Source organism: Gracilinanus agilis, chromosome 4, assembly GCF_016433145.1.
Source record: "Gracilinanus agilis isolate LMUSP501 chromosome 4, AgileGrace, whole genome shotgun sequence".
NCBI classification, from domain to species: Eukaryota; Metazoa; Chordata; class Mammalia; order Didelphimorphia; family Didelphidae; genus Gracilinanus; species Gracilinanus agilis.
In genome coordinates this window covers 121,873,489-121,893,876 of record NC_058133.1, presented here as the reverse complement: position 1 = coordinate 121,893,876, position 20,388 = coordinate 121,873,489, and the positions used below count along the sequence as shown (strand labels likewise).

The following is a 20,388-nucleotide window of genomic DNA, read 5'->3' as shown; positions in this document are numbered from 1 at the left end:
ATATATATATATATATATATATATATATATATAACAAAGAGTGGGATCCAGTGCTGGGCAGTTAAGTAACTTGCCTGTGGTCACATAGTATGTGTCAGAGGCAAGATTTTAACCTGGTTTAGAAGTTAGCTCACTATTTACTGTACTATTCTTCCTTTCTTCTGGTACCTAGCTGATGCTTATTGTATTGAGATGAGTTGAATTGAATTGAAAAAAACTAAATCAGAACAATATTAACAATGACTAAAATGATATGAAGAAGAATGATGGCAACAAAGAAAAATACAGAAGCAAAGTTTAGAAGAATGCTCAGAGACAAATAGGGTTTTTAAATGTTAACATACACATTTAATAATGAGATTTTCGTCATTGTATAAGACTTTTTGTGGGGAAAGGGGTGCCTTGAAGGGTCTTCTGGAATATCTACTTTTCTGAATGGTTACTCCTCCTAGAATAAATGATAAAACAGATAAGGTAGCTGGCCCCAATGATCTGAATGATTCCTTCCAGCTCTAAACCCCATGATCCTAGAACTGTGGCAATTATCCTGAGCATCCAAGCCAAAAACCACAATAACAACAACAAAGCCTTGAATACTTCTGCCTTAATTACCTAGTTACTCCAGGTGAAAGTGATGTTTTGGCTTGAGTGATGCAGGTAATGATATCAAGTCTGCACTCCTCATGGTGTGAGCACATACAATTCTAGTCAGTTTCTGGCAGCAACAATACCTTGCTGACTCATCCTCTTCGCTGATCTATGGGATTGTTTCTAGGGCTCATCTTCTCTCAATCATGTTTCTACGCCCCCCCCCCCACACACACACACATAGACACCTCTCCCCCTCTTAGTTCTCCTAAAGACACTTCTCCATGAAATCTTCCCAGACAAAACACACTTGGGTCCAGCTATTCTTGTCTGTTCTGCTGCTTCTGACTGGCCTTTGGAAATGCTGTGAAGTTAAAAAAATGCATTTTGTACATTTCTGATAGCCCTCTACTAGTTCTTCATTTTAGCACTTTGTTCTGCCTTTTAGACATCCACTATATGTCATACCCCACAAATTCAATGTGCGTCTCCAGCCTAGGGCTCACATTTGTGAACTCCTCTTCCTCCCAGAGAGAGGGATTTTGTGCTCTGGATTTTTCTTGACACTTTCTTCCAGTCAAAAAATATATTTGCAGTCTTATTCTTTCAAGGAAAATTGGATAAGAAGTAGCTAATTCATCTGAAAATCCATGGTATTGTTACCCTGTTTCCATCCAATATCTCTTCGAGTACAAAAGCATAATACATTTCAAGAGTATTATTAATACCTGATTTCAAAGTCATAGGGGACTTGTGTTACAGATTTAGAGCTGACAGGGACTTTAGAGCTTATCTAATCCAATTCCTTCATTTTGCAAATAGGGAAACTGAGAAACATAGATGACTTTCCCAACTACTCAGATAGCAAGTCATAGAACTCAGATTTAACCAGGGCTGTCATTTGAACCAAGATTGTCTGTCTCAAAAGCTAGTCAAAAATATCTTTTCATTTTAATTTGTTGCCTCTAAAAATCTTGACTTGGGAGGAAGTTTCAAGCACTGTCAAGTTGCTAAGAAAAATATTTTTGAGCAAAGACCTCCCCAAGTTGATCTTACTCAAATTAATTAGGAGAGATATAAAAACTAGTAAAATAATAATAATAATAGGGTTTTTAATTTTCATTTTATTTTGAGGACATATAATAAACCTAACTGCTGACAAAACATTCCCAAAGAAATGGTCCTAGATCTGCTTTAATGAAGATTGAATTCCTCTTCAATCAATAAATTCTATTTACAAATAATAATTATCAAAGCTCTCACAAACAGACTTTAGTACATTTCACATTTAGCATTATTTAAGTAATGCCTTTGTAAAAAAATTATTGAAAAATGCTCAATATTGTATGGACTTGAAATTATAAAAAAGTAAATTTGACTATTCCTTAAGAAAAAGAACATGATATGCTGCTAATATGGAAGTCATTTCTAAGAAACTTAACTATGAACAAATCATTTAGGCAAATTTCAAAATCAATGTCAAGTTGAAAGAAAGAACAAAAATGATACGATACTGTGAACAACTACAATATTGTACCATGACCTAATCAAAGAAGTTCTTGATACAGAAAAATAGGGATTGGATAAAGGAAAAGACACTGATATCAATTATTACTATTTCCCACAGGTAATGAACATAAAGTAGTACCCATATTGAGGGGGCAAAAAGAGTCCAGAAATCACCTAAGTCAGCAGCTAGTTGATCTCCCCAATATGTGGAGAGATATGGCAGGTAAATATAAGTTCAGAATTTATAGTGGATGATTGTGAAGCATTATGAGCATCATTGCTTCCAAGAATTTCCAAAATGGGTAAAGTAGGAAATGAGTCTGCAAAAAAGATTTGGTATGAGACCTAGCCAAGCTAGTATATCCCAACATCACTTATAGATAAAAATGGAAGATTAACAGGCAAAAAAATGGGACAGATCTGCCAGTTTTTATATGTGTTTTTCATCATTGAGGGCAATATTCCACATGAGTATATTTCCAAGGCAATTTTCTAGAAAAAGAAATGGTACTTAGAACAAGTAAAGATGAGAAGGCCAGCTAGATCAGAGCAAAGAAGGAATCTAAACTGGAACTGACAAAATTTCCAATTCATTCAAGGAACAATTATGCAGATATCTGGAATGGGCATCATGCTAAGTGAAGACAAGAAAATCCTGGACAATATTACAACTAAAAATAAAATTAAACTAAATATCATTGCTATCCACCAACCTGTAAGACTTCTCTTTCATCTCTCTTAAATATTTATAAGGATTACATGCTTAAATGGAAGGTATCCCAAATGAAAATGTAAGAAGAAAGCAGGCAGACTTCCTCAAATTGTTTTCTAGCTCCTTGATGGCAGAGACTGTTGCTTGCCTCTTTTTTATATTCAAGCACTTAGCATATTACCTGGCACATACTATGTGTTTAATAAATGTTTATTGATTGATTCTATAGCAATCCATATTTTCAGGCATACTACTAGAAGGTATAAAGAGTAAAAGATCCTACTATGTTTTCTTTTAATTAGATTAAAGCACATGATACAATAGAATCAAACATAGATGTAAATGCTGTCCAACAAGGAGTTTCCAATACATACAAAATTTCTCCCTTGAAAGTTATAAAAACAGATAACTTGATTGTATCACCTTCTGACTACCACTATCAATTGAGGCATAAAACAGGGAGATGTATACTCACCAAAGGTATTTGCCACCATCATGGAGGATGTCCAATGCAGAGTCCAAATGGAAGAGGGATTCCCTATAGATGGTGAGGTCCTCCAGATGCTCCTGTTTTCAGATGACATTGTGCTGATTGCATCAAGCCTCAGAATACTATAGAGCCTCTTCAATGAGAGTCACGACCACTCAAAAGAGATAGGTCTAACAATCCACAAAGGAAAAACAAAATGAATGAAGCATGCCTCTTTTTCCAGGCTAAGAGATGTAGTTGAGTGGGAAGCCCATTGAATTAGTCTCTTGATACCATATATTTTGGGCAGGCACTATAGGTAGGCAATGAAGTTGGGACCTTAATTGAATAGGAGGAAGAAAGCTGTCTGGATAGCACTTGGGAAAGCATGTCATGCTTTCATAAATCCCACACTGTTTCCTGACCCACAGAAAAATCCATCTTTTCACATAATTCTTTCCTAGTGATGCTATGAGGCTATACTTCATAGCAAACCACAATAATAAAGAATAAAAGTTGTAAATGTCTCAAAGGGAAAGGGAGAACGGCATGGTGAGTATAATAGAGTAACAATATCTTATTGATTATGATTAATAGTCAAGAAGTGACATTTTAAAAACCATGTAAGAAATATATATTCAGAAAAGGGGAAGGGCCAGTCATGGAAGCAGTGCTATATTCTAAATGAAATCTTTCATAATCTCAGCAGCTAAGGTCTTCACTCTAGAAATTACCTTGTTATCTAATTCATAAGAATAAAACTCAATAATTTTTGCCACTTTAGAGTTCACTCAGAAGCACCATTTTTAAACATTTGTGGGGGAATTTGGAGAGTGAAGAAATCTTCTGTCCTATTCCACCATCTTCCCAGAATGCATTGTTAAATTTTGTATATACTTTTGGTGTGTGCATATTGTCTTTTCTGATAGAAAGTAATCTCCTTTAGGACATACACAATTTAATTTTTGTGGTTTTTAGCCCTAACACACTGCCTGGAACATAGCAAATGCCTAATCAATGCTTGGGGAGTATTTGGTTAATTAATATGGTTAAATCAAGGGATAATAGTCAGACAGATGAGCACCACCTTGTTAGAAATAGAATCTTAAGCAAGCTAGAAGGCATTTAGCATACTTTATGGATCCTCTTTTGAGGAAATGGAAAAACCTCACACATGATGAAGTGTGGACAGGTTACAGAATCAATTTGAAACTGTAGTACCTACCTAAATGAAAGTATGGATCCATTGAGATGTGGAAGTATATTTGTCCTGCCTTCACCTTTGCATATGAGGAAGGCATCATACACTTTTCACTAGATATTCCTCCTGTGACATGCATTCAATTAGTGCTCACTACTGCAGATTTACAGTTTTGGCATTGGAAGATTATTTCCATGCAGGTTATGTTCATGAGAAATGGAAATAAGTCCAGAAAGACCTAGTTTGGGAATCTCAGATATGTCAAATCATTCTAATTGTAGGCAAACAAATGACAACCTCTCTAAGCCTCAGATTCCTCATCTGCAAAACAAACATAATAATGTGGGTGCTACTTCTCTCAGAATTATAAGGGAAGCATCATGTAAATCTGAAATGATCACAGAAATATGTTGTTATTACAGAGAAATAACTTGTCTTGTTTCAATTTGAAAGATTTTGAATTGATCTCAAGTGTTAGTTTAATAAAAAGTGATTGTTATTCAATCAACAGCATGTGTCTATTTTTGTTTTCCATTCTTCATTCCCTATTTTCAAATGAAAGCCATTCTCTTATCTATGCCTTTGACTTGAAGTAGAGTAGTTTCACTCCCTAGATTGCTTCTGGCTTATTGAATAGACAAAGGCAATTACCTCTGTCACAGACCTTTACTGTATTTAATCAATGTCATTGGTCAAGGCTGTCAGGGAGAATATTATAATCATTCTATCATGTTGAAAATTCTTAGCTATATGTGTTATGCAATTTTAAAATTGGTTCTATATGGCTTATTGAAGATTATTAATAATTTATTATAAATTAACCACTTAGTATTTACCCAGAAGGTTCATGGTTATGAACCTACTTTAGTCAAATATTATACTTAGAATTACTTCCCTACTTGTCTTTTACCTTTTCCTAAATATCCATGCTTAGAAGAAGTAATTTACTGAATTAGAATTTATGTTTTACTCCTAAGAAAAAACTGAAAGGATTTTGAAAAATCTATTCAAAAGTTATTTCTCTTATTATTTTTTAACCAGAAAAGACCCATATCATTAAGAGCAATTAAAATATTTCTCTTCAGCTCAAAGAATGAAAAAAAAATTATAAAGCCTGAAAATTTGCAAAGGTCAGATTTCGAAACAGTGAAAAATGTGCTTTGGACATGGTTATTGAAATTTAATTGGAAAAAGCAGTCCTATGCACATTGGAAAAATTCACATTTCTAGCTAATATGTTCACAATTTAAAGGATGCCAAACCCCATACTTTATACACAGTAGCCGAGTGCTATTTTTGAAAACTTTTTAAACTATAAACAGGACTGGCCCGAGGCAAAATTATGTAATAGGTCCCTCATAGCCATGCTCTGTCTGTGACCCTCTAGAGAGAAATCATTACTATCATAGGGCAGGGAAACTGTCTAGATGAGGTAAATTCAGAAAAGTTGGAGAGCAAGATTAACTGCCTATGGATGGATATCAACTCGCAGCCCACCACCACCACCCACCCCACCCCCAGAAAACACTGAATGTAGTAAAATGAGAATCCCTCAAGTCAAATTCAACATTGTTATTCACGTTGGTATCCAAGTTAGATAACCTATACCAACATGTTGCCTCTCACTAGCTCCCATGGACTTGATGGATTCTAGTTTTGACCCCATTCCAGACGCCACTTCTTGCTACACAACTTTTCTCTCTTGCTGGCTTAGGACCTCCCATGAAAGCAGCTGGTCTTGATGGGACAATTGGTTAAGACTGGCTGTATTGTTAGATCTAAATTGAGATGAAAAGATTAGAACACAGCCAGGAGAGATCCTTGAACTGAGACATGCCTCAATTAGCTGCCAAGTCTAGGATAGCTAGGTGATTGAGTAGAGAGCATGCTGAATCTTGTCAGGAAAAACTGAGTTCAAATCCAGCTGCAGACACTTACTAGCTATATGACCTTAAGTAAGTTATTTAAACTGTCTCCTACTTTTTCTTCCTCTGTAAAAAAATTGGAATAATAATAGGAACTGCTTTCCCAGGGTGGTTGAGAGGATAAAATGAGATTACATTCCCAAAATCTTTTGCAAATTTTCAAGTACTATATAAATACTAGCTATTACGTCAACTCCTAAATGGAACCTAGAATTAAACACTGTATTCTCAACACAGTTTGCCCATGAGCTATCATCCCTTTCATCTAAGATATAATGCTTCTATGAAGGAAGCCTAAGGCGTTTTTGCTTCCATGTCATACAATTTTTAGGGGCTTGAAGACATTTTAATTTGTTCATAGGATCCTGACTAGCATGTCATTTTGGTAAAAAAAAAAGTATGTTCCATATGTATACCATTTGTTCATAAGCTTGATAAATTTTAATTTTGAAATAAATAACAATTTTGAAAAAAATTTGGAAATATCCATTTGGAATTTTCATGGATTCACATGAATGTCAATCTTCTGGCAAGAAGCTTCAATATACATAGGTAAAGTTTTGGATGAGAGACTATATGTCACCAAGATTCAAACATTTCTATTGAAAGGAATTATTTCCTGAGGCATACCATTCAATTTTAAGATATTTCTATCTTTATTAATTCTTTCCTTTCATTTAGTCTAAATATGCCTCTCACTAATGCCCTTCTTTTTTCTACTGCTTCATCTCTCTGCTCTTGAACAGAATACATCTACATAATATATTTAGAGATATATTACTTTTTAAATTTTTTTAATTGTTAATTTGAATATTTTCCCCATTATATATTTCATGTTCTTTCCCTCTTCCCCAAGTCCCCCTAAATCCCCTTAGATGATGCACAATTTTACATGTATTTAAATTTTTAAATGTATCATTGATCAGGACCTAATTCCCTATTATTAATAGTTAGACTAGAGTTATTGTTTAGCATCCCCAATAATATCCCCAATAGCCCATGTGTTTAAGCAGTTGTTTTTCTTCTGTGTTTCTCCTCCCATAGTTCTTCCTCTGAATGCGGATAGTTTTCTTTCTCATAAGTCCCTCAGCCTTGCTCTGGATCCTTGCACTGCTGCTAGTAGAGAAATCCATTATGTTCTATTGTATCACAGTGTATCAGTCTCTATGTACAATGTTCTCCTGAATCTGCTCCTTTCACTGCATCAATTCGTGGAGGTCATTCCAGTTCACATGGAATTCCTCCAGTTTATTGTTCCTTTGAGCACAATAGTATTCCATCACCAACAGATACCACAATTTGTTCAACCATTCCCCAATTGAAGGACATTCTCTCATTTTCCAATTTTTTGCCACCACAAAGAGCATGGCTATAAATATTTTTGTATGAATCTTTTACCTTATTATCTCTTTGGGGTATAATCCAAGCAGTGCTATGGCTGGATCAAAAGGCAAATAGTCTTTTAAATGCCTTTGAGCATAGTTCCAAATTGGCATCCAGAATGGTTGGATCAGTTCACAACTCCACCAGCAATGCATTAATGTCCCAATTTTGCCACATTCCCTCCAACATTCATTACTTTCCCTTGTTGTCATTTTAGCCAATCTGCTAGGTACAAGGTGATACCTCAGAGCTGTTTTGATTTGCATTTCTCTAATTATTAGAGATTTAGAACACTTTCTCATGTGCTTATTGATAGTTTTGATTTCTTTATCTGAAAATTGTCTATTCATGTCCCTTGCCCAGTTATCGAATGGGAGATGGCTTGATTTTTTGTACAATTGATTTAGCTCCGTGTATATTTGAGTGATTAGAACTTTATCTGAGTTTTTTGTTCTAAAGATTTTTTTCCAATTTGTTGTTTCCCTTCTTATTTCAGTAGCATTGGTTTCATCTGTACGAAATCTTTTTAGTTTAATGTAATCAAAATTACTTATTTAACATTTTGTGATTTTTTTCTAACTCTTGCTTGGTTTTAAAATCTTTCCCTTCCCATATATCTGACAAGTATACAATTCTGTGCTCACCCAATTTACCTATAGTTTCCTGCTTTATATTCAAGTCACTCAACCATTCTGAATTTATTGTGGTATAGGGTATAAGATGTTGATCTAGGCCCAATTTCTCCCATATTGTTTTCCAATTTTCCCAGCAGTTTTTGTCAAATAGCAGGCTTGTGTCCCAAAAGCTGGGTTCTTTGAGTTTATCAAAAACTCTCTTGCTGTGGTCACTTACCCCTAGTCTATTCCAGTGATCCTCCTTTCTGTCTCTTAGCCAGGACCATATTGTTTTGATGACTACTACTTTGTAGTACAGTTTAAGATCTGGTACAGCTAGGCCACCTTCCTTCATATTTTTTTCATTATTTCCCTTGATATTCTTGGTCTTTCATTCTTCCAAATGAACTTTGTTATAGTTTTTTTTCTAATTCAGTAAAAAAGTGTTTTTGGTAGTTTGATAGGTATAACACTAAATAGGTAAATTAATTTGGATAGGATGGTCATTATTATGTTAGCTCATCCTACCCATGAGCACTCAATGTTTTTCCAGTTGTTTAGATCTAGTTTTAATTTGGTGGAAAGAGTTTTGTAGTTGGGTTCATATAATTCCTGTATTTTTCTTGGCAGATAGATTCCTAAGCATTTTTTATTGTCTAGAGTGATTTTAAATGGAATTTCTCTTTCTAACTATTCCTGCTGTGATGTGTTGGAATTATATAGATATGCTCATGATTTATGTGCATTTATTTTGTGTCCTGCAACTTCGCTAAAGTTGTTGATTATTTCCAGTAAATTTTTAGTTGATTTTTCTAGGGCTTTTTTAAGTAGACCATCATATCATCTGCAAAGAGTGATAGTTTAGTCTCCTCATTACCTATTTTAATACCTTTAATTTCTTTTTCTTCTCTAATTGCTTCTGCTAGTATTTCCAGTATAATGTTAAATAATAGAGGTAATAATGGTCATCTTTGTTTCACTCCTGATCTTATCGGGAATGCTTCTAATTTATCCCCATTGCAGATGATGTCTGTTGATGATTTTAGATATGTACCATTTATTATTTTTAGGAAAGACCCTTTTATTCCTAAACTTTCTAGCGTTTTCAGTAGGAATGAGTGTTGTATTTTGTCAAAGGCTTTTTCAGTATCTATTGAAATAATCATGTGGTTTTTGTTGGTTTGCTTGTTGATATGGTCAATTATCTGCATGGTTTTCCTAATGTTGAACTATCCTTGCATTCCTGAAATAAATACCACCTGATCATAATAAATAACACTTGTGATCACTTGATGGAGTCTTTTTGCTAGTGTTCTGTTTAAGATTTTTGCATCTATGTTCATTATGGGGATTGGTCTGTAGTTTTCTTTCTCTGATTTTTGTTCTACCTGGCTTAGGTATCAGTACCACATTTGTTTCATAGAAAGAGTTTGGTAGAACTCCTTCTTTGGTTATTGTGTCAAATACTTTGTATACTTTTGGAATTAGTTGTTTTTTGAAGGTTTGATAGAATTCACTTGTGAATACATCTGTTCCTGGGGATTTTTTCTTAGGGAGTTCTTTGATGGCTTGTTCAATTTCTTTTTCTGATATGGGGTTATTTACGTATTCTATTTCTTCTGCTGTTAACCTAGGCAATTTATATTTTTGTAAATATTCATCCATCTCACTTAGATTTCTATTTTTATTGTCATGTAGTTGGATAAAATAGTTTTTAATGATTGCCTTGATTTCTTCTTCATTAGAGGTGAGGTCTCCCTTTTCATCTTTGATACTGTTAATATGGTTTTCTTCTCTCCTTTTTTAAATTAGATTGACCAGTACTTTGTCAATTTTATTTATTTTTTCAAAGTACAAGCTTCTAGACTTATTTATTAATTCAATAGTTATTTTACTTTCAATTTTATTGATTTTTCTTTTGATTTTTATAATCTCTAATTTAGGTTTTAGCTGGGCATTTTTAATTTGTTTCCTTCTAGTTTTTTTTTATTTGCAGGCCCAGTTCATTGATCTTTGTCCTCTTTAATTTGTTATTATATGTGCTTACTGATATAAATTTCCCCCCGAGTACTGCTTTAGCTGCATCCCACAGATTTTGGTAGAATGTCTCATTATTGTCATTCTTTTATTAAAGAAGAAACCATAGAAACAATAATTAATTGTTTCTATGGTTTCTTCTTTAACTATCTGATTTTGGATAAACATATTATTTAATTTCCAATTAGTTTTTGGTTTGCCTGTCCATGTGCCCTTACTGATTATTACTTTTACTGCATTATGATCTGAAAAGGTTACATTTATTATTTCTGCTCTTTTGCATTTGTTTGTCATGTTTCTATGCCCTATTACATGGTCAATCTTTGTGAATGTACCATATGCAGCTGAAAAGATGGTGTATTCCTTTTTGTCCCTATTTATTTTTCTCCACATATCTATTAAGTCTAAATTTTCTAGCATTTCATTCACCTCTCTTGTCTCTTTCTTATTTATTTTTTGGTTTGATTTATCTAGATCTGATAGAGGAATATTTAGATCTTCCACTAGTATGGTTTTACTATCTATTTTCTCCTTGAGCTCTGCCCATTTCTCCTTTAGGAATTTGGATGCTATACCATTTGGTGCATACATGTTGAGTACTGTTATTTCCTCATTATCTATACTGCCTTTTATCAGAATGTAATTACCTTCCCTATCTCTTTTAATGAGATCTATTTTTAGTTCGGTTTTATCAGAAATCATGATTGCCACTCCTGCCTTCTTTTTCTCAGTTGAAGTCCAAAAGATTTTACTCCAGCCATTGACTTTAACCGTGTGCATGTCCACCTGCCTCATGTGTGTTTCTTGTAGACAATAGATGGTAGGATTTTGTTTTCTAATCCACTCTGCTATTTGCTTCTGTTTTATAAATGAGTTCATCCCATTCACATTCAGGATTATAATTTTCAGCTGTGTATTCCTTAACATTTTGGTATCCTCTCCTAGTTCTACTCCTTCTTCTTACAGTATTTCCTTTTAAACCAGTGGTTTGTTTTAAATCAATCCCCCTTGTCCCCTGCCTTGGTTTGCTACCCTTTCCACCCCCTTCCGTCCCCTCATTATTTTTAAGAACTAATGAATTTCCTCCACTCTCTTCCCTCCCTTTAAAAATTCTACACCCCACTACCCACCTTGGTTAATCCCTTCTGACTTTATCTGTAGGGTTAGATAGAATTTGATATCCCAATGGATCTAGCTATTCTTCCCTCTCAGGATTAATTCTGCTGAGAGTAAGGTTTAAGTATTTTCTTTTAATGCTCTCTTCCTCTCCTTCTTATAATAGTATTCCTCTCCTCCCCTTCCCATGCCCTCTTTGTGAGGTATAGATTATCCTATTTTTCTTATTCCTTCAAGTTATTCTTGGTGCCATCTTCTATTCCCCCAATACACTTCCCTCCCCATATCATCTTAGACCATTTAGTACTCCATCTCCTTATTACTAATTCTTCTAATTATTATAATATTGAGTACAATTTTTTAGAATTACACATATTTCTCCATGTAGAAATACAAATAATTTGATTTTATTGAAGCCCTTGAAGAAGGCAATTTAAAGATAAGTTTTCTTTCCCCTCTCTTTCTTTTTTACATTTTCATGTTTCTCTTGGTTTTTGTGGTTAGATATCAAACTTTCCACTTAGTCCTGGTCTTTTCTGTGCAAATGCTTAGAAATCTTCTGAATGCCCATACTTTCCTCTGGAAGTATATAGTCAGTTTTGATGGGTAGGTGATCCTTGGTTGTAGACCCAATTCTCTTGTCTTTCTGAATATCATGTTCCAAGCCTTGTAGTCTTGTAGTGTGGAGGCTGCCAGATCTTGTGTAATCCTGATTGGTGTTCCTTGAATTGTCTTTCTGGCTTCTTGTAATATTTTCTCCTTAACTTGGAAACTTTTGAAATTGGCTATTACATTCCTGGGGGTTGTCTTCTGAGGATTTAGTGTAGAGGATGATCTATGGATCCTTTCAATGTCTATTTTGCCCTCTTCTTCGAGGACATCAGGGAAGTTTTATTGGATAATTTCTTGTAATATGTTATCTAGGTTCTATTTGTCTCTGATTTTTCAGGAAGACCAATAATTCTTAAGTTGTCTCTTCTAGACCTGTTTTCTTGATCTATTAACTTCTCATTGAGATATTTCATGTTTCCTTCTATTTTTGTCAATCTTTTGACTTTGCTTTATTAATTCTTGCTGTCTTGTAAGATCATTGGCTCCTACTTGCCCAATTCTAGCCTTTAAAGACTGGTTTTTAGCTATAATCTTTTGGTTTTCCTTTTCAATCTGGTCTATCTGGCTCTTCAAGGCTTCCAGCTGGTCATTTCTGGTCTTCAATTTCTTAATCAATTCATTTGATTTCTGAGCCTCATTTTCCAATTGTGAAATTCTGCCTTTTAGACTTTTATTTTCTTGCCAGATCTCTTCCATCTTTCTCATGATCTCAGATTTGAACTCTTCAGGTTCCTGCGACCCTTTTAGAGACGGTTTAGATATCTTTAATTGTTTGTCCTCCTCTGTTTTCTGGGTTTTTCTGTGCAAAAGTTGTCAAGTGTTAGAGTGTTTTCTTGGTCTTCTTCTTTATTTCTTGGGTCTTGCTTGGCATCATTATGTTTTCTCTGCCAGAAGTCTGATTAGGGAAATCTGATTCTCTTTGTATGGAGTTAAGGACCAGTTTTTGCCTGAGGCTACTTTGTGAGTCTCCTGGCTTCTCTGGTGAACCTTCTGGGTCTCTGGTCTAGCTGTTTTCAGCGTCAAGCCCCAGTGGTCTTAGCTGGCTGCTCAGAGCCTAGAACTTGGCCCACTTTTGCTCCTCCACCTGAGTCTGAGCATGCTGCAGCTGCCTCTCTCAGCCCCACTCACCTGTCCAAGGTCTGAGCTCTCCAGCCTCCTGGGTTCTCAGGTCTTGCTGCTCTCAGGGGCAAGCTCTTAGTGTGCCAGTTAGCTGCCAAGGACTAGATTTTTTTGCCCCCACTCGCTCTAACTCTGAAGAGCAGCCTCTGACTCTGGTACTGTGGGTGGAGTGGGAGAGGGTTGATCCACTCATGTTTTGATTGGAGCTATTTCCCCACCCCCCTTATAGCATGGAAGTGCCCAAATTCTCTGTACCTTTGATACTGAGCCCTATTGTGGAGTCCCTTCTTTCATCTGGATTTGGAGTTTTGTCCTTTGAAGGTACATTATATTTGTGGATAAGAAGAGGAAGTCACCCTGCTTCTACTCTGCAGCCATCTTAACCCAGAAGTCTAGAGATACATTATTAAAATAGCTTCAAGAACTTAAGGAGATAGAGTCTGTATTACAGGATCATGGTATATCACCATGAATATTCAGACCAAACCCCAAAAGGATAACTTTAAAACCCTTCATCCATTCCTCCAAATATCTCAGTATTTATCACCATGGTCTTCTCTTTTCTTCTTGGCTCTACTTTTTACTAAAATTTACTTTAAACCTTACCCCCAATCTCAAGAAATCACAGAATCATAGCATTTAAGAGTTGAAAGAGACTTTAATGGTCATCTGGTCCAAACCATACATAAAAGGAATCCTAACTATAATGCATCCAATTCAAACTCCTTTTATTCTTAGCCATCACTTTTTTAATCAGATATTTGCTTCCCAAATTCTCTTACACTTTTCATGCCTTCAACTGGCAAAAAAGAAGGAAGCATTACCTTTGTTCTTCTAGTACACAGTTTGTTATCCTAGATTTCTTAATTGGTGTCAATACTTTTAGCTTACTTCTGAAAATGTCATTTGTGTGCAAGTGGATCGATCAACTATCAGAATTAGGCAGTTGTCATCTATTTTAGTAATTTTTACATGTCCTATGTCGCACATAGATATGTGCCTCAAGAAGAAAACACACCTATTATTCTCATGCTAACAGATAGCTGCCTTCCTTTCTCTCATCCTCAAAGACCTGAGTCAATATAATATATAATATAATATAATCATTCTCTGACTCTGTTTTTCTGTCTGTCTCTGTGTCTCTGTCTCTGTCTCTATGTCTGTCTTTCTGTCTTTTTCTCTCTGTCTCTCTGTCTTTGTCTGTCCCTGTGTCTCTGTCTCTCTCTGTGTGTCTCTCTGTGTCTGTCTGTGTGTGTCTCTCTCTATCTGTCTCTCTGTCTCTGTCATCTCTCTCTGTCTCTGTCTCTGTCTGTCTCTCTGTCTCTGTCTATCTCTCTGTCTCTGTCTGTCTGACTGTTTGTCTGTCTGTATATATGTATGTATGTGTGTGTGTGTGTGTGTGTGTGTGTGTGTGTGTGTGACCTTTGAAAGGCCAGAGGGCACATTTCTTCTATGAGGAAGTACCAGGGAAGGACTTTTGACCTGACCATCCCCAACACAAATCTACTTAGACATCTATACACTTTTTGTGTTGATCTAAAGCAGAAATAACCTTTAGGGAACTAAAATGGAAATTCACCATTTCCCCGTGAGAACATGTTCAAATCATCAGAAGCCATTTGTGGTACATATAGGCACATTCGAGATAGTTCTGTTCCAAGTGGGTGCCTCTCCTGAGATAGCTAGTCCCTGGGTATATTTTTTCACGGATGATAGCAACAGGAGAAAAAAAGAACAGCTGATAGTATAGTGTTTAAGACATGGAGAGGTTCAAAGCCCAATAGAAGTCTAGGCTCACCATTAAAATCTGAACTATCTCCAACACATACAAAAGTTAAACCAGAGATAAATGAGATAGGCACTCTTTTTCAACTAGTTCAATTATTTTTTATTAGTTTGTTTGAACCAGTTTGTCACAATCAAGCCAGAACTTGACCCATGTCCCACCCCACCACTAACCATTCATGTGACTAATATTATGTGGTGAGAATCAGAAAGCTGCTTAACCCTGATCAGAACTCACAGAGCTGATTTGACATCTCTTCACACTGAATACACACACTCAAAACCCAACTATCATACAAACAAGAATGACTCCCTCTAGAAGATAGATATAGTGTCAGATAGCTGTTCTCTTTTCAAATGGGGCTGTACAATACATTCGTTCCTTAGTGTGACCATCTCACTTCTTGTTCAGTAATGACCAGGGGCTCACTACTACTTCTACTAGGATGAAATCCACATTCCTCTATTGGCATTTAAATCCCCTCACATCTTGGCTATAGTCTTTTTTTGCAAATCAACTTATCCTTTAATAATTATTATTACAAATAGCATTTGTATAGTGCTTTAAGGCTTAGAGAGCACTTTATATATATATATTACCTCATTTGATCCTTAAGACAGTCCCAGGAGAAGGTACTTAGCCTTTCACAAAACTTTGTTCAAGTCAAACTGGCCTTGTTCCCCATTTCATTTCAGGATTTCACAGGCTGTTCCTATGCCTATAACATAATCCTTTATACCTTCATTTCTCAGAATCTTTATTTAGCCTCAAAACTTAAAATAAGAATCATGTCCTACATGAGGCCTTCCCTGATCTCCTCAGGAGCTAAGGACCCTTCCCCACAAAATTTCAGTCTTTTCTTTATCATATAGTTTTATGTCTCTGACTGTCTCCCCCAATCTATATGATATAAACTCCTCAAACTCAGGAAGGGTTTCCTTTTTTGTCTTTGTATCTCTAGACTAGGCTGAGCATCTGCCAAATATAAACAGCTTATAAATGTTTACTGCATTATTGATTGCTTTATGATTATGTCTTCAGCATGATGGCAGCTTCTACAGGGGATCCTGAGAAGAATTCTGTTGAGCAACAAGCTCTGGATTCTTACAACAAACTTCTAGTGCTCTGACCATCCTAAAGTATAAGTCCACTGTAGTGGTTATGGATACTCTTTTAAAAAACTCATTCATGGCCAATACTGTTTCTGCTGCTGGACTCAAGATAGATGAGTTATTCCTTCAGGATTTCTTCTAATCATATAATTTCTCATCATATATCATATATAACCCATGTCTTCAATTTGTGTCATAGTTTTGCTTATCTCTGTTCATTACTCACCAAGTTAAGGTTCATTGATCCATTGTCTATCACTTCCAATCCAATGACCAATCATGGACAACCAACTGAATAATGTATTACTATCTTCATTGTTAGAACTCCTACCAATACAACGACTGTTCTACCTTTTAGTGTATCATGTCACCATCAATTTTTGTCTCATTCTCCCTCTATCCCTTGTATCACCAGGCCACTGATAAATAATAGCACAAAGTGATTTGGAGAAAATTTAATTTGATCTGCAAGAGATATTAAGAACTGCCAAAGAAGCCTATAAAAAGATGAACAGACTCCCACTGAGATAGGGAAGTCATTTCAATTAGGGGATCAAGAATGTTAAGTATCTTGAACTTGTACAATTAGGCCCCCAAAGAAACTTGAACACTAACCAGAGATATCAAATTGACAAACTAAAAGATAATTGAGAAATACTTAACAAAATATATGAAAACACAATATAACATGTTAATTTGAGGTTTCCTAATTCACTATGCATCAAGGGATCATTTCTATTTGAGCTTAACATCACTGTACTAAGATACAGGATTCTCTTCCATTATCCAAAAAATTAAAGTGAGATAATAGTATCTTTCTGAGATGCTTAGAGATGGCTTTTTCTTTGGAATCAATGAAGACAGCAGTCACAATCCCAGTGAGGTAAATTCAGAAGACTAGAGAGACAAGGGGAAAGAAAGGGCAGCTATATGTAATTGTCCAGAGAAAGAATATACACACCTACAGAACATTATATAATATAGTAAACTGAGAAAATTGCCAAACTTAAACCACTATTGTCTGGCCAGCCCCAAAGCACTAAAACAGACAATGCATGTATGACATCCCATCTGGACATTCACCATGTTGTCAAATCCAAAATCTTGCTATCTGCCCTGTCACTGCCCTGATTCTCCCTACATATAATAGGCCCTGCAAAAAAGACCACGAGAAAAATACCCCCAGAAAAGGAAATTAATCTACTCAGCTTTGTAAATTCATATACATATGCACCTTAACAGTTTTCTTAATTGGTGAGGACAAACAACCATTTTATCTAACTTACAATATCTAGGATAAGGAGGGGAAGGAAAAATCCTATTTTCCAAGTTTGCTTCTATTCTTCATCCATCTCCCTTCTCTTAGTGCCCCTATATTTGTTGGCTAGAACTTAGAGAAGCCCCAAGATCAGTGGGTGCATTATCAATAAATGTAGTTGACTGTTGACCTCTCTCATTGAAAACCTCTGAGTGACTGGACTACATTCACACTTCTCCCTCATACTCCCTACTTCAATGCATGGTATCCTACACAGATAAGTCACTCAACAAATGTTTGCTCATTATAATAATAATAAGAGTTTATGTGGTTTCTGTCAAACAAACAACTTCTCTCCCCTGCTGTAATCTGTCACAGGGTCTCCACCTTTAAACCAGGACCTGTAGAGGCACTGACTCTTAGCTCTAATTAGAAGCTTGAAGCTAATTTAGCCTCTCTATTCTTGGTACTCCCCATGCACTACAGCTGGCAAGTTCCCAATTAGCTCCCATAATTTCTGTGATTCAGAGCCACCTTCTGTCTAGGTGAAAATGCCTTTCCCCTGCTACTTCACCCATATACTTTCAACCATATACAGCTTAGCCCTAGCTCTCTTGAATCCTTCTCTGTGCTTTTCTTCCTTTCTACTATATTATGTAAAATATTACTTTGATAAGAATAATTCTCTCCTTAATTCTGTCTATTTTTTCACTTTCATTCTATGTGCCTTGCTTTCTCCTAAAAAACGTCTTTTGGTCTCTGCTTTGTGGCACTGTTAAGACATGAAGTCAGGAAAAGAAGTTGGCATATTCCCGACTGCCACTGCCACTTTCAGACCCTCCATGCCACCATTATTCACCAACTATCTTTTTTCCTTCAATGTTCATTATGTCCAAATCATTTCATACGTGGATTACTGGGTCATTTCCCCTTCTGCTCAATAAGAACCATACCTGGCTTGAAATCATCTATATCCCAAATCCCTGCTCCTTTCTAATAAATCAGTCAGCAAATATTCAGTAAGAATTTACTGTGTCAGGTCAGGATACAAATATGAAAGGAAGATAGCCCCTGATTTCAAAGAGCTTACATTCTAGCAATAATTCAGCATATGTATATACACAAATATAATCCACCCATCTATATATACATAAACACATAGGTATACAGTAATATATTGCACATATACATTATATATATTGATGGATGCATATAATGTGTCTTTATAATTATATAAACATGTATGTATATAGGCATGTACTTGTATCACTGGAGCAGTTAAGTGGCACAGGCTCTAGAGTCAGTCAGGAGGACCTGACTTCAAGTCCAGCCTCAGTCACTTATTAGTCATATGTCCCTTGACAAGTCACTTAACTCTGTCTCAGTTTCCTCATTTGCAAAATGAGTTAGGGATGGAAATGGCAAGTTGTTCCAATATCTTTGCCAAGAAAACCTGAAATGGGGTCACAAAGAATCAGATATGACTGAAAGGAGGACTGAACAATAACAAAAACTGTATCACTGTATGTGAATACATCACATATTTTTATATATGACATATGGAAATCTATATTAATACCTATATACAAATATCTATAATTACACTAATATAAATATGCAGTCTCCAAGTCTTTGGCTATAAATCTACCAGATGTTATACTCGCTTCTTCAAAGACTGAAGAAAAATCTTCTTTCCCCAATATTCCCTCCCTTGAAATTTAGCTCAGTCCATGACTCTGTGAGCACTTCCTTAAATGGTGGGTTTACCCCCAAAACTTCCATTTAAGGAAGTACCCTCAGCAGTCATGTTCACTTCAAATCTGGCTCAGCTCATACCTTGCCTCTAAGCAGGTGTCTTTTCCCCACTGCTTCACATTTGTATACCCAGGCCCTAGTCCATTGTCATCCACATAGTAAGCATTCATCTCCCTGTCTCTGTTTAGTAACAGAGACTCTAATACAATTTACCTTCTTCTTTTACCTAAAAGTTTCTTTTATCCTAAATTTTGCCTCAAACATTAAGAGAGTAAGTTGGGGTTAGCCAGAAATAAGCATACTTTTAAATTCAGGCTGGAGATAGTAATCTCCACTTAAGTGTTAGAATTTTCCCTAAGTCTGAGTTTTGTGATTGTAATCCTAATTTTCTATTTGCTATAAATACCATAAAGCAGCATAAGAGAGAACAATGAGGACTTTAAAAATGCTAATTGTAATGAAATGTTACTGGCTAAATCTCTGGATACAAAAAGGAAGAGAGAGGGTGACAAGTATCTGCTTTGTGTGTTTCTATGTTGTGGTGTGTGTTCGTATGTGTGTGTGTGTGAGAGAGAAGCATGTATATTATGTGTATAAAATATATTATTTAATGAAATGAGGACAATAAGTGGCTTGGTAGCTTTAGCTCTAATCTTTTACTCAGATATACCTGTAAGCTGCCAAAGGACCTCTTGGATCTCTCCCTTCTCTGTTACAGCTCAAGCTTCTTCTTTCTCATTTTAGTCTACCCATTTAGTGTCTTTTTCACTCTATAGCACCCGAACGTCTAATCCTTTCCAGCTCAGCTCATTAAAACTCATTGCTATTGCTTCTCAGTTGTTGAGGTCCCCACTTTCTCCCTCTCTCTCTGTTAAACACACACACACACACACACACACACACACACACACACACTCTTAATATGTCTCTTTAAGGTCTTTTTTAGCTTTCTTCAAGACTCAGCCCAAGGATGTCTGCTTCAAAATGTTAGTTTGATAAAGCTTTATCCCCTTAGAGCAGGCAGCACTTGGGCACTTGAAGAGAACTAAAAACTGAAAAATATATAGGAGAGAAGAGAACGCATTTCATGTCCATTCAGAAGTGGGCAATGGGGTACATTATGTAAGGAAAAGAAAAGAAACCATTTTGGCTGTAACATAAAGTACAAGAATTATGTGTAATCAGCCTGGAC

At 35.8% G+C, this 20,388-nt stretch overlaps 1 protein-coding gene across 1 annotated transcript in view; it reads right to left on the bottom strand.

The window, feature by feature from the left end:
• KCNK2 (potassium two pore domain channel subfamily K member 2) overlaps positions 1-3,393 on the bottom strand; it is a 219,747-nt gene extending 216,354 nt beyond the window's left edge. Inside the window, exon 1 of the mRNA XM_044673543.1 lies at positions 3,285-3,393. Coding sequence (XP_044529478.1) covers positions 3,285-3,393 — 109 coding nt within the window. The remainder of the gene's footprint in view (positions 1-3,284) is intronic.
• Positions 3,394-20,388: the final 16,995 nt, after the last annotated feature.